Raw genomic sequence first — 14,200 nt, forward strand, 5'->3', positions numbered from 1 at the left:
GGATGTCACAGAAGGAAGCACTTTCAAAAATCTTTGATAAACACTCTTCTGCGTGATCAGACTGACAAAGAATGTAACCTGCTTGTTTAAATGTTTTTGCTCATGTCTCTGTTTTTTCTGTACTAGAGAATTTGCAGAATTTTGTAAACTAAGTTATGCCAAAACACATGGCAAGGACTGAAATGAGTGCAGCAAAATCATGGCTTCACGGTGTGCGCATTTTTCATGCGCGTCTCTAACATGTGTTTAATGTGACGATGCCTTGTGGTGCCTTATGCTTTTGTTCTTCACAGTGCGATTAAAAAATGTAGATTAATGCAGGGCTAACATATCTGCATTCTGGGACGCATATTTGGCTATTTAGAAAAATAGGATATAGATTTCAATGAGCTATCTTTAGCTATCATAAGGCCTTTTTAAAAGCTGCCAGGAAAATTTTTTAGAAAATGATTTCCCATTTTGCATAAATTTTAACACCTGTTAATTGCGGTTGCTTTTTTCCCTTCTCGCTGTGTCACATTAGACACCCTGGTTATCAAAGTGATCGTATCACTATGGTATGTCTCATAATTATGATCAAACTGTTATCTAACATTCCTGGAGCATTCTTTTTTTCAATACTTAATACCTTTTATTCCTTGGCCTCATGCATGAATTATGCTGTGTATGTGAAGAGGCTTAAAGTTTGTTTCCATTACATTCTTTCTGAATGGATCCTGTTGTATCTAGGATTTTTTTAAAGCCAAGTAGGAATGTTATTGTTGACCTTGACACCAGATAACTGGGCAGACATTATATAGCTATGTTTGAATCCTCACAAAATGTGATGCTAAAGCCAACAGAATCCTGGCGTGAGACCCTCCTGGACAGCAGAGTTATGGAGCTTTTCTTTACAGTAAGTTTCTTTCTTCAACTTTCATAGTCCAGACCACAGGGAAAGCAGCTCCTTCCTGTTCTAAAACTGTATCGTTGGACTCTTCCTTTTGCATCAGGTAGGACTGATTCTGTTAACTTCAGCTTGCTTATCAAAGCAAACGGAAGTACTGTATTTTTTTCTAGGTTACCGAATACATATTTTGCCTATAAATAGCCTTAAATTGATGACCATTAACAAAAGAAGGTGTATAGTTACCTAAACTTTTATACATTTAATACTTTTGGACATGTATTCATCAAAAGAAATGAAGCGTGGTGAGCAGTAGTAGAGTATGTCTTTCAGATAAGGTGTAACTGCTCTCAAAAAAGATCAAATGAACAGTATGTGTTTGCTGATCTTAAAACATTTGCTCAGCGGAACAGCTGAAAATAAGTAATGTAATTGCAGTTTTCTAGCCAGTTTCAGCATACAGAATTCTGCATCTCTTTCCTCAGCACAAAGTAAATTCAAACAAGTTAAAACAGATTAAGTTAGGAGAGATGGGGAAGAGGTAGAGTTGGGATAGGGGAATGTAATATTCGATTTCTGTAGCTTAAAAAAACCCATGATATTAAAACTGGATAAAATTTAGTATTGTTTTCTTTCTACCGCTGTTGGGGGGAGACGATTGTAGTCTTTGCTCAGCTAGGAGTTAACTGCAGCAGCAACATATATTGGCTTATAAATTCATTTACTATGCTATTTTATCTTATGTTACATCTCTTGGGACCTGAGAATTCAGCATTCTCAGGCTATTTTCATCTTTGCAAAGCAGAGAAATAATGTGCTCAAAACTTGGACAAAGTTGTTATTACACAAAGTAAATGTAACTCTCCAGTGCTGCTTGAGAGTTATCTGATAAGTGCTTGGATACATGTCCTTACTGTATAGGATTTTTTGATAAATTAGATTTAAAAAAAAATTTTTTTTGATTGCAAGTTTATCTGTTCCAGTAGTTTTGAAAAGGTGAAAAAATCACTGGCAGAACTCTTAGCAACTACGCACAATCTGAACAGCTGTCTAGACTATCCAGACAGTTGCTACTGTCAGCTGTGAACCTCCACATGCAAATAACTTTTTGGCTCACATATTAACCCTTCCTCGTTTAATAGTATGAAGTTGTCAGAGTTAGATATCTGTTTCTTTGGTTGGTTTACAATTACTTATTCGCGATAAGAATAATGTTTTGAATAACACGCAGAATTGTTTTAATACATTTGCATTTTACTTAATAGTAACCAAAACCTGCCTGTATTTGATTGTTTTTGAATGAATGCTAGCCAGGGCAGTATGCTGCCAGTTTTGGTTTTAGATTCCTGATTTGCAATGGTTGAGGCTTGTAGTATTAGTTTGCTATTTGAAGTAATGTAAGTGAATGGTAGTAATTTATATTCATTTATCTGATCTGAGAACTTTTAATAACCTTGCAAAAGTTGACAGGACTCCCATGTTAAAGAGAGAGCCTTCAGTTGTAATCTCAGCCTAGCGTGGGATGTCTATTAGGAGGGGTATTTCTGTTGCCGGGTTTGTTTCTCCTGCTAGTTTGATCTTTCAGAGATTAACTGTGCGGCTAATCCGACTAGTTACGAGTTGGATGAAGTTGCAACTATAATGCCACAGAGAAATGATTAGTGTTTTAACTGTACTTTTGTGTATAATATTGCTGAAATAATTTAACTAAATTTGCTTCTGGGTGAAAAAGCTACCCTATATTTATTTATTCAGTAAATCTTATGTGAAAAAATAGGAGGCATGAGCCTAAGAAAATTCTTGGAATCCATACTTGGCAATTAAAATAAGTATGTGAGAATATGATTATAAAATATTAAGATTTGAATCTAGAAAGTCTCACCAGCAGAAGTAATGACGTAACAGTTCGCAGAAATGCAGGAAGATTACTGTTGGCTTTGTATAATGTAAGGGTGTTGCCAAGGAAGTGATGCATTCATTTTTGTATGTGTCTTCAGTGTTTACCTCTGCTATAGAAGCATCTCTATAATCTTGATTGAACTTGTTGACTAACTTTAGCAAGACTCCGTAGCCTAGGCATAGTTAGCATAATAGAGATGACTGTCATTATTGCTGTTTTTAGAAGGAGCAGTATGTCTGACTGGCTGGCATCTGTTTCTCTCTTTAAGACATAACATTCAGTAGACAGTTCAATTTTCAACATGTAGGTGAGACTTAACTAAATGTTAGTTTCAGTGAGTTAATTCAAGGCTTGCAAATTTGTGAGCTGAGTCACAATCTTGACATTTACTATGGTTTAGAGAGTTGTAGAAACCCTTGCATTTTGGACTGAATGGAAGTTATAGTAAGCTTTTTTTGGTGTGTGCTCTTTTGGATTGAGAGCCATGTGACTGTTGTAAGAACACCCTATTTTCCATGTATTATTAACTATCTCACTTCCTGAAAGGTACATCGAAAAATCAGAGAAGATACAGATATGGCCCAAGATTCATTACAGTGTCTGGCACAGCTGGCGTCTCTGCACGGGCCAGTCTTTCCCGATGAAGGTTCACAAGTTGATTACCTGGCACACTTCATTGAGGGATTACTGAATACTATCAATGGGTATGTATGCCTGCTCTCTAAATTTAGATGGCATCTTTTAATCTTTAGTTTGGAGTGTAGCCTGTCTGTGTGGAGAACCGGTAAGGCTTGCTTATTTCTGGGTATAATTTGTGCTTACTGTTGGATTACTGAAATTAAGAAAAGGCAGTTTAAAGTAGGTGCTTCTTGAGTAACATGAAATAGATTTATTGATTGAAAATGTATCAAAAAAATCAATTCACTTTTAGCATTTTTCTTAATGGCAAAAAACTAACCACTATTTCTATCTATAGAATTGAAATAGAAGACTCTGAAGCAGTGGGAATTTCCAGTATTATCAGCAACCTGATAACCGTATTTCCTCGCAATATTTTAACTGCCATTCCAAATGAACTTTTCTCTTCATTTGTTAACTGCCTCGCACACCTCACTTGTTCTTTTGGAAGAAGTGCTGCCTTGGAAGAAGTGGTAAGTATCCGCTCTCAAGTAAGCAGGTAGTCTTTTTTTGTTTCTCTCTATTTGTGATAAGCATAAGTGACATGAGAATTTGGCTGTTTTATTAATAACTGTTGTGAATTCAGTGGTTTTGTTCTAGATAATTCTGAAATCACATCTGAGAGGATTTTTGTTTCAAACATCATAATGAACATAATTACACACTGTGTGCATCTTTCAGACTTTGATTTAAAGCGCCTGTCTCATATTTTCATTTTTAAAAGAATGGATTCATTTAAAAATATTAAAGTCTTTAAATATTGCTGACTTGCTCTTGTAGGACTTCTCTGAAAACTGTTGTAGATGATGAACGAGCTGTGGTCCTGAAAGCTTAAAATGCCTACATGAACATATGGACAGACTGAAACTTAACTGCTGTCAGGAGTTCTGAGTCAGGAACTTCTGTTTTAAGTGAATGTACCTGTTAAGAGCTGTTGTTAACCTCATACTTCTAAGCTGTTCAAATCATCCCTTCGTTGCTGACACAGTTCAAATGGTAATTCTGTGTACAAATCTAGCACAGGAATTCAGAGGATTTTTTTTGTTTGTTTGTTTACTTCTTTCAAATTTTGGTTGTAATGTTAAAGAGCAGTTGGGATAGTCTTAAGTTTTCTGCTTCTAAAAATTGCATTAAAAATAAAAACTTCTAAGAAGACCTAGTCTAAGGAAAAAAGCCCCTAAGAATTAAGGCAAATAATATTGCACTTGAGCTATTTATGTGCAATAGCTATTGATTCAAAATGAGACAATCAAGATATTAGCCAGTATTTCCCCATTATCATTAAAAAGTATTAATTTTTACCAGTTTTGCTATATTGATGGGCTTTATTACCTGAATTTGAAAATAATTATAGAAGTATGTAGTTATAAAGTTGATGGATGTGTTTCTTTACCAGAGATCACAGGTGTGTTAATTAGCATTCATTGCAGAGCACTAGATTATGTCTTTGCTCAAGGTTAAAATGTATTACATTTGGCTCAGTGCTCACTTAAACTTTCAAGTGTATTCATGTCTTAATCAAGAAATTGTTGATTAAATTTAGAATCTAAAATACAGCTACTTTCCAAACCTTATTGCTCAAAACTTGCCCTGCTTTTGAGATTATGTAGTAGAACATTGAACCGATGTTCTGGTGCTCACTGACACATTTAGGAATGCTCCTGAAGCCTTTATAGAAAAGATTCAGCAAAATCGTAGGCACCTATCATTTAAATTAAAGCAACTAAAGGGATGTTGTTTCCTCAATTAGCCTCTTGTTACTTGAGAGCTAGAATATGCAACGAGGTTTCATGAAAGGAGTGCTCAACATGACACCATTCAAAACACTTCATCTCTCAGTAAAATCTTGTACCGCTATCTGGTACAGAGAGTGTGTTTTGGAAATGTTTGGCCAGTTATGCCTAGTAAACTGTGGCTGCCTATGCTTGTATAATCCCATAGTTTTTGCTGAAGAAGGTCTTTTCAGTATTAAACTTAAATGTTCTCAGATTCAGCAACATCAGAAAGAGAGAATACAAGTGTTTTTTCTTTTGAGAGCGCATTTGCTCACTGTATTTGAATCTTTAAATCATTCTGTGGAAAAAGAAACATTACACTTTTGCCTCTTCCATTCTGTGATAGGTCTTACGGATGTATAGGATATATCTCAACTTCATGCTGTTTCTCTGATTTCCAGGATGATACAGAATTCTGTGGTGATGAGCCTTAGAAAAAAAAAAAATCATATATCTTAGTAGTGTGTTAGCAATAAGGCATGCTACCGAGACTTTGAAGCTATTGCTGACTTAATCCAGACGGCGTAGTGATAACTGTGTTCTGAAAAAATACTACTTTGCATCCCTGAAAGCAATCTTTTGAGTTAGGAATGTCCCAGCCATGGTTAATGTGTTCCCCGAGCTTCTTGCTTATAGATTGCTTGTAGTGACACCTTCTGTGAGCTCATGTACTGTCTGTAATTAAGAGCTTTTGGTACAAGATGAAATACTGTGTGCATTGGGCTCAGTAGAGTCCTGAGATAAAATTCCTGGAACTTTTCAGAAATCTGAAGTGCAGCAGAATGCAGGCAGGCGTACTCCATAAGCTTTGCTGTTCAGAAAAGCTGTTTTTCCCATATTTCTGCCGCTTCATATGCCAGCAGAACAGCTTGTGTGAACATTGCAGAAACCCCATCAGGCACAGGGATTCTACTTAGCTGAAGACCTGCTATGGAAACTGTCAAAATTGGGAGGTCCTGAACCATAATATGCAAACCACTTCAAAGCAGCTAATAGTGATTTTCAACCAAGGGGGAAAAAACCACAATCCCAACATCATGTTCAAATGCTGTTTTACATTAACCTGCCTCTTGGGGTTGGGGAGATTGGCTGAAGGAAGCTGAAACATTTGCCAGAACAGCTACACTGGTGGAGGGCAGTAAGCTTCAACAATGCTGGAGGTTAGTTTATGGTGCAAGTTGGTCTCTTGTTCTTGCAAAGTAGTCTCTTCCTTTAATAGCACTGGGTCTGAGAGAAGATGCTTGTCCACAGCTATGCTTCACCTTGCTCACCACTTAGTGCTTATGCGGAAGTAGAAATCAAATAGTCCATCTGAATTAGTGAAGAGTATGAACAGGATGTTGGATGAAAAGTAAAATAGAAATTATATCAAAAGCTTCTTTTTCTCAAAATGAATCTTAATGCACTGTTCCTGTTTCATATTTTTTTAAAATACCATGTGATGGGAGAGATCATTCTGAATTTGGTCCTCTCTGCTGTGCTTCCAACTCTTTCCAGCTTGTTGCTGCTTGACAAATTTTAGAAGTGTTCTTTCTTCAAAGGGTCAGTAGACTGTGAAGAAAGTACCACCAATTTCCTTTTCCTTTCCCCTACTAGAGAAATTAAGCATCTTTGCTTTGACTTTACTGGTTGTATCTTGCCTCTTCTGAAGATCTGAGTTCTGAACTGGCCTCTGCCATTGCTTCTGTTGGATCCATCAGAATGATTCAGCTCCCCAGTCTGCATTATGTCACTTAGTTTACCTGCATGATATCTTTGGTAGTCCAGCTGTAGCTAATCTGAAATAAGGATTGGGAATTATTAGTAAGGTTCCTTTGTGATCAAATTTGTTCAATATGGATAAACTCTCTACTATTTGGGCATGTACTTTATGGAGGCACTTATCAATCCTAGCTTCCTTAGGAAACTACCATAAAGTGTTAAAAACCATTTTTTTTCATGGCATTACCTTCTCAAATAAATGAATTGGATAGATTTGAGTTCTTTTGTTGTTCATAAAAAGACATGTCTGTTTACTGATTTATGCTCTGGATTCTTACAAATCATTAAAAGTTACATGTAAGTTATATATGTAAATATACACACACACGTCAAAATATTTCAGGATTGAATGACTGTCTATGAATTCGTGTGTCCTTTAGCCAAGTTTTAGAAAGACACGTTGTGGTGTCCATCCTAAATTTGTGGCTTATGTTAGTGTTGAATACAATTTTGCCTCTCTCCTTGTCAGCTTTTGTTTTCACACTTCGATCAGTGTGTGCCATATTTTAACTTCCGTAAATATGACCACTTTGCAGTTATAAAATGATGCTGTGAAGCTATCTTGAAATGCTTCCAACGTGATAGCAGTTTTCCCTCTTAATCAGTCATCCAGCCAATGTTTTCTTTTCCTTGCCTGTTCATCCAGTCATGTTTGTAACTTCACTGAAAGTCAGGAATTCTTCTGTCTGGAGCATGATTAAGGCCCTAATAATCTCTTCATTTCACCAAGGAATCATTTCACTAAGCTCTGCTATCTCAAAGTAACTTTTGTGAGTGATCCTGTTGGTTAAAACTTGAGAAGGCTTTCTTAGAGGAAAGAAATGTCCTGCTTTAGCACCATGTTTATCTGTACAGTCACACTTAAGTTATTTGAAGTTGGATATATTTACTAAAGTTCAATTTTTGCATCAAGTTAGAAAGTTGATAGGTACATTAAACATACTTTTAAAAAGAAATGGCCCCTTTGCTATCTGGGTTTTTTAGTTTGCCTGTAACCCAGGACTTTGTTTTTCAGATATGTTATTTCCTTTTGTAACTTATGTACCATGTAGAAACACATATGAATAACTAAAAAGATGAAGCATCAGTTAAAATGCACTAAGCAATTGGAGGTGCAGGCCTATTCTGTGGAATTTTGCTTTTTTTTTTTTGCTTGTTCATAGGATGAGAAGTTGCATATCATCATCAAAACTGGCTACCTGTAGTAGGGTTTCTTGAACACATGCAATCTTACAATGATTTCCTCTGGAACACAGAATTGTCATCTTTTATCTCTCTTTATTTCAACAATAGTGGAATACATATAAATCTATATGCAAATACCTATTTGTCTATTTAATTAAAAATAAATGGCTCAATTCTTTGTTGTTACTAATAAGAGCTGAGATGCTTGACATCTTTGGGGTGAAAGCTCAGTAGCTCCTGTATTTAGGTAATTATGCATTAAAGGCAATTTAAGACTGTTTCGGTTTTGAACATCAGATGAGAAATAACTAAACACTTGGACAGTTTTTTAAAGCCTAGCAGGCATGAAAGCTGCACTGACCATTTTGATGCGTTGCTTCAGTTCATTCTGATATTTTCTTGGCTATCCTTAGATGGGTTTTGTGACTGATTTTTTTTTTTTTAAATTGTTTCAACATTAGAAGAACATCTGTTAAATAATAATGAATATAAGTATGTTCCTCTGGTTTAGTTTAGGAATAAGATTTTTGTTTTGTTTCTTTCATCTCTTACAGCTTGACAAAGATGACATGGTATATATGGAAGCATATGATAAGTTGCTGGAATCTTGGCTTACTTTGGTACAAGATGACAAACATTTCCATAAAGGTTTCTTTACCCAACATGCTGTTCAGGTCTTTAATTCCTACATTCAGTGCCATCTAGCTGCTCCTGATGGTACAAGGAATTTGGTAAGCCCTCGTTTTAGTAATTCTTGATGATGATATATAGTGACTAGCCCATGTCTTTTGGTGTGTACTATATTATGTAGCTCAAGGGAGCTAGTATAGAATTACTCTTTGTGACTTTGGAAATGACAAATTTATTGAATTTGTTACTCAGTGGTCATTTTCCAGTCTGTTTCTCTCATTCTGAAGAGGAAATAAAGGTATACAAAGTTGAAAATCACTTTAAAAAAAATAGAAAAAAGTAAAGCTGTTACTCAAATCAACATGCATCTTACTGTTTTTCCCACAGATGCAATGACTAAACTTTTGACCATCCTTCTCTGGACTAGGGTCCTAGTTAAAATCTCCAATGAAATTGGAAGCCTTTTATACGGTTGTTACCTCCCGTACACTATCTTCAAAGTATACTTTTGAAGTATAATTGACATGCATAAATATCTGAAAAAATGTAATATGACTATGCTCAGACTAGAAGAAACTTGCAATATTATGTGGTTCTTTTGGATAAAATGGTACGTGAATTCCCAATTGAATTTTTGAGGTGAGTGTTCTAGATAAAACCTAAAAGTACCTCAAGTATCCCTTGAACCATTGAGAAAGAAAGCAGATTAGTCTCTTTGCCAGGAGTCTGGATCTTACTACAATAGATTTTCATACAGAAAGTTGGATGTAGATGTTGGATGAATTAATTATTGCATAGATTCAATTCAATAACTGTATAAAATCTCTCTTTAATTTGATGCTGTGCAAAGATCTCCGAGATACCTCATTCTGAAAAGCACCATATAAAACTTAATTCTATCTCAATATGTAACAGATGGTAATAACAGAGCCAAAACAGAGAGAAATATTTCACAAGGGAACTTTGAATTCATATCAAGCGGTCTTGACATAACTTGTATACACAGGTTAATTCATGTCATTCTGTGAGATAAGTCATTTATCCCATGGGTAACCTTTTAAAAGCCACAGCTGGCATTTTAGAATGCTTCTTGTTCAGTATCAAAGCAGTAACAGGAACTTTCAGTCTCTGCTTTGAGAGCAGAGGCTCACTCTTCAGTAAACAGCTGCAACTTTGAAGTTGCCAAAAGGGAATGATTTGGTGGGTTACATAAAGAAAAGATGGGTTAAAAGCACTTTGGATAAGGAGTTGTGTGTGGATTCAGTTTTCCACAGCCTTTATAGAAACAAAGCAGACTGTCACTTGTATGCTGTCACTGACGGTTTTCTCTGTCACTTGTATTTTACTTTGTTAGTTGTGTAAATTTTATGATTTTTTTTTTTTTAAGTGATTTTCTTTAAAACATTTAAACATCGATGCTTAGTTTCTACATGTAATGGTTCATCTCTTCAAGGAATAAGGTCTGATTATTATTTAAGTAGTTTTATAATGCAGCCAAGATAAGCTTTGAGAAATCAAACAGCACAACTTCTGCATCAGCAAGAAATGAAACTGAGATGATGGTTATAAGTATTCTGTTTTCCTGAGGTTATAGCATTTACTTTTTAAACCTTTTTCCCCTCTAACAATGGGTTATGGAAAATCTTTAATGAAAGAGATGATTCTCATTTCATCATGACAAATACTACCTATTCTGTGATTTACGTAAGATCTCAGACAACTGAGAACAATATCTTTGACTAATGAATAGGGGAAAGCATGGAAGTTCCAGTGTTTAAAATGGTTCTTGGTCTGCTATATATGTGATTTGAAATGCAAATGTACTTCAGCAATCTTCTGACCACTGGGTTTGCAGACCGTCTTCGTGAGCCAGAGTCATTCAGTACCTTATATCGCACTTCTAGCAGTGGATGCTCGACAGAGCTGATTTATATATTCTGTGATGTGAAGAAGCTGTTTTGCTATTGTCCAGCCTGTGCTTATCCTATTAATAACAAGTATCAATTTTCATAACTCTTATCCTTTTTTCACAGTGAATCTTTTGACTTGAGAGCACTATTGGAAATGGTAGCAAATATACAATTAACTGAATGTGGCATTTTGCTAATGAGTTTGTGAAAAGCTGATTTCAAAACAATATGAAGCCATGTTTACACCTCTGTTTAACTCTTCTGTGTCTAATTTAGTATGTCTGTTGTTCATCCGTGCAAAACACCTTGAAAGAAAAAGCCAAAATAATGTAGAAAATTGTGGTGATGATAAAATTTAACAAGTATAACACTAACTGGTTGCTTCTAATTATGTTGAAATAACCAAAGACTGCCAATGGTGTGGCCTCTCGGGAAGAAGAAGAAATAAGTGAACTGCAGGAAGATGACAGAGACCAGTTCTGTGACCAGTTGGCCAGCGTAGGCATGCTGGGGAGAATTGCTGCAGAACACTGTATACCTCTTCTTACAAGGTATAAAAAAAAATAGTAATGAATGCAAATCAATAAAGCCATCAAATATTAAAAGCCTGACTTTGCTGAAACAATTTAAAAACAGTGAAGTTATTTTATTGTTATTTGTCCACAGTTTATTAGAAGACCGAGTGACAAGGCTCCATGGTCAGTTGCAAAGACATCAGCAGCAGTTACTTGCCTCACCAGCATCAGGCTCAATTGACAATAAAGTGCTTGATGACCTGTATGAGGATATTCATTGGCTTATTTTAGTCACAGGTTAGTGAACAGCTTTAAATTGTACTTATTCTGGTATTCTTATTGCAGCTGAAACACCTCAGGAAAAAAAATAAAATCCCTGTATATCAACTACTCTTAATTGACTATAAATTTTATCCCTTATGATGCTTTCATCTTACATACGCTACTTGCAAAGTCTTTGTTTTATTTTCATCTGCCTTGAGTAGCATGAACGTTATCTTTAAAAGATTGATGAAATCTCTACATGAGGTATGTCCTTTGGAAATTCCCGCAACTGATTTTGTTATAGATTTTTTGAGATGTCTTATCAGTCAACCTATTCAAGAAATTAGTCTGTTCATGATATCAGTTGTATTGTTGGGGGCACATGACTTTATAAGGGAATTGACATGATATCAGGATAACAGTATCACTCAGTGGTGGCAAAGAATCAAGTAAGTTCTGGAATCTCTCAGGGCTGATGATCCACGTCCTGACATTTTGTTATGCTTCAGGGAACTTGAATTTAGAACCTTTTTGATTTTATTTTTAGATGGAACTCTCTTACATCTGTTTGCAAAACATAACAACAGTGTCTGTACTTTGTTAGGAGAAATGTATACTTTATGAAATATTTTGTGGGATCTTTTTGAACATCTGATGTTTTAGTTGCTCTCAGATGTTGACATAAATGTGTTTATAATATTTTTGTATCACTGTGGGGTGGAGTTTGTAGCTCACAGATGGTCATGAGATCAGGCGTTGAAAACTACAACTAAAGCTGGAATGAATATTAATTATCTGGACACCAGAGTATTGTATAAAAACCCGTGCTTCACCTGATCTGCAGTTGCTATGCAAGGAAAACTTTATTATATCACATGTGCTTTGTGTCTGAAAGCCTCTGACAGATTAGAAACATTAGCAGAATAGAAGTCCCAAATGAGATGGACTCAGTGGGGAAGCTGTAAAATCAAGGTGCTTTTTATCATGTAACAGAAGAAGAAAAAAGTGACAACAAAATGTCACTTTAGGTTCTTCTCTACTGAATGGCTTTAAGGATTCTAAAGTTAACTTACATGTATTTAAACAGCGTTAGTCAGGGTTTGTACAAACATTTGATTCTGGTGTGATGTCTGCAGTTAAGCCAATGGATTCTCTAATCAAAAAGCCGTAAGTTAACCTAGGGTAGAAAGATGTGATCACTCTTTCTTTTTTAATGTAAGGCTACCTCTTGGCTAATGATACTCAGGGAGAGACTCCGCTAATACCTCCAGAAGTAATGGAATATTCCATTAAACATTCAGCTGAGGTTGACATCAATACGACACTTCAGATTCTAGGATCTCCAGGAGAAAAGGCCTCTTCCATCCCAGGGTACAACAGAACTGATTCTGTAATTAGGTAAGGATGCATCTCATGCTATTAAATGTGTTAAATGCTTTTTCAGAGGAAAAAAATGAGATTGTGAGTGGACTTCTGTGAATTTGAAAAGTAAAAAAGCAATATGTAAACACTGAACATTGGAAAAGAAGTGTCTCTTTTAACTAGTATTAAAGTAAGGGCAAATAATTTATAAGAATGGTTTTATTACAGACATATTAAGGCAACGCTACAAAAGAGATTAAGAAAAGACAGAAAAGGTGAAGTGATTTTTTTTTTTTTTTTAGGGTAAAGAAAGGCAGGGTAAATACAGATGATATTTCAAGTCGAGGTGATCCAGGGGAGAACTGAGAAGAAAAATGAGAGTAAGGCATCAAAACACATAAAACTGAGTCAAGATGGGAAGGCTGAAATGACTAGATTGATGACCTAATAGTCTTAACAGAGGACATGAGCCAAAGTCTTGGAAATAGAGAAATGTGTTTATATCTCTACTGAAAACCCATCTTTCATCTGTTACAGAAAGTCCTTAAAATTACTTAAATTGCTAAAAAGTTGGTAGATCAAAATCTTTAGATAATATACTATGTGCTTTATAATTCATTCAGCACACGTACAGCTTAAGCACATGCTTTCCAGAGCGTCAGTGAGCTTGTCTACTGTGAACATGAGTTACTGCCCCAGCTTGGCAGTAGCAGCTCAATTGGTCCTCGATGTAGGAGGAATTGTTGTCACCTATGTACACATATCACTATTAGCCTATAAAAGGAGCAGGAGAGGGGGTTTCCGTTCTCTTTTTGCAAGAAGGCTGATGCCCACAAAGGACTTCTCAATTTGAATCCTCACGCTTCAGAAGATTGCATTCCACTTTTAATTGACATGGAAGATTCTTCACCCAAGATAGTTGTTTTGTGTACTTAACATTTTCTTCTTCTGGAAGAGGCTAGAAAAATGGATCTTCATTGGCAATGATTTGCCTAATGTTTAGAAGTTTCAATACTGCTTACTGATACTATTGGCAGCTTCAAGAAGTGGCCAACAAACGGGATTTCTTAATGCAGTGTCTTAGTGGTGATGGGAGTAAAACCAGATCTAAATGAGGAGAGATTTGAGGCTCTCTGGCAATAGCTCTGAAACGTCTTCAAGAAATAGACCACTGTTAACTTCCAAATTCCTCGTGCATTCTTACCAAATTTAATTGATATACTACAAAAGCTAATATTTAATGTAGGTTTATGGACTGATTGTATTAATGTAATCACCTGGTGATCTGCTATTTCAGACTGTTTCTCTGCGGTAATGAAAGAGAGAGAAACAGC

The 14,200-nt window shown here is 35.7% G+C and overlaps 1 protein-coding gene across 1 annotated transcript in view; it reads left to right on the plus strand.

The window, feature by feature from the left end:
* The window catches only part of XPO4 (exportin 4), a 55,434-nt gene that overhangs the window by 25,759 nt on the left and 15,475 nt on the right, over positions 1-14,200 (plus strand). The window contains exons 6-12 of the mRNA XM_009279361.1: positions 783-895; positions 3,333-3,490; positions 3,763-3,937; positions 8,740-8,916; positions 11,134-11,276; positions 11,392-11,537; positions 12,725-12,902. Of these exons, the coding sequence (XP_009277636.1) occupies positions 783-895; positions 3,333-3,490; positions 3,763-3,937; positions 8,740-8,916; positions 11,134-11,276; positions 11,392-11,537; positions 12,725-12,902 (1,090 nt within the window). The remainder of the gene's footprint in view (positions 1-782; positions 896-3,332; positions 3,491-3,762; positions 3,938-8,739; positions 8,917-11,133; positions 11,277-11,391; positions 11,538-12,724; positions 12,903-14,200) is intronic.

The sequence above is a fragment of the Aptenodytes forsteri genome, unplaced genomic scaffold (genome assembly GCF_000699145.1).
Source record: "Aptenodytes forsteri isolate BGI_AS27 unplaced genomic scaffold, ASM69914v1 Scaffold307, whole genome shotgun sequence".
Taxonomy (NCBI): domain Eukaryota; kingdom Metazoa; phylum Chordata; class Aves; order Sphenisciformes; family Spheniscidae; genus Aptenodytes; species Aptenodytes forsteri.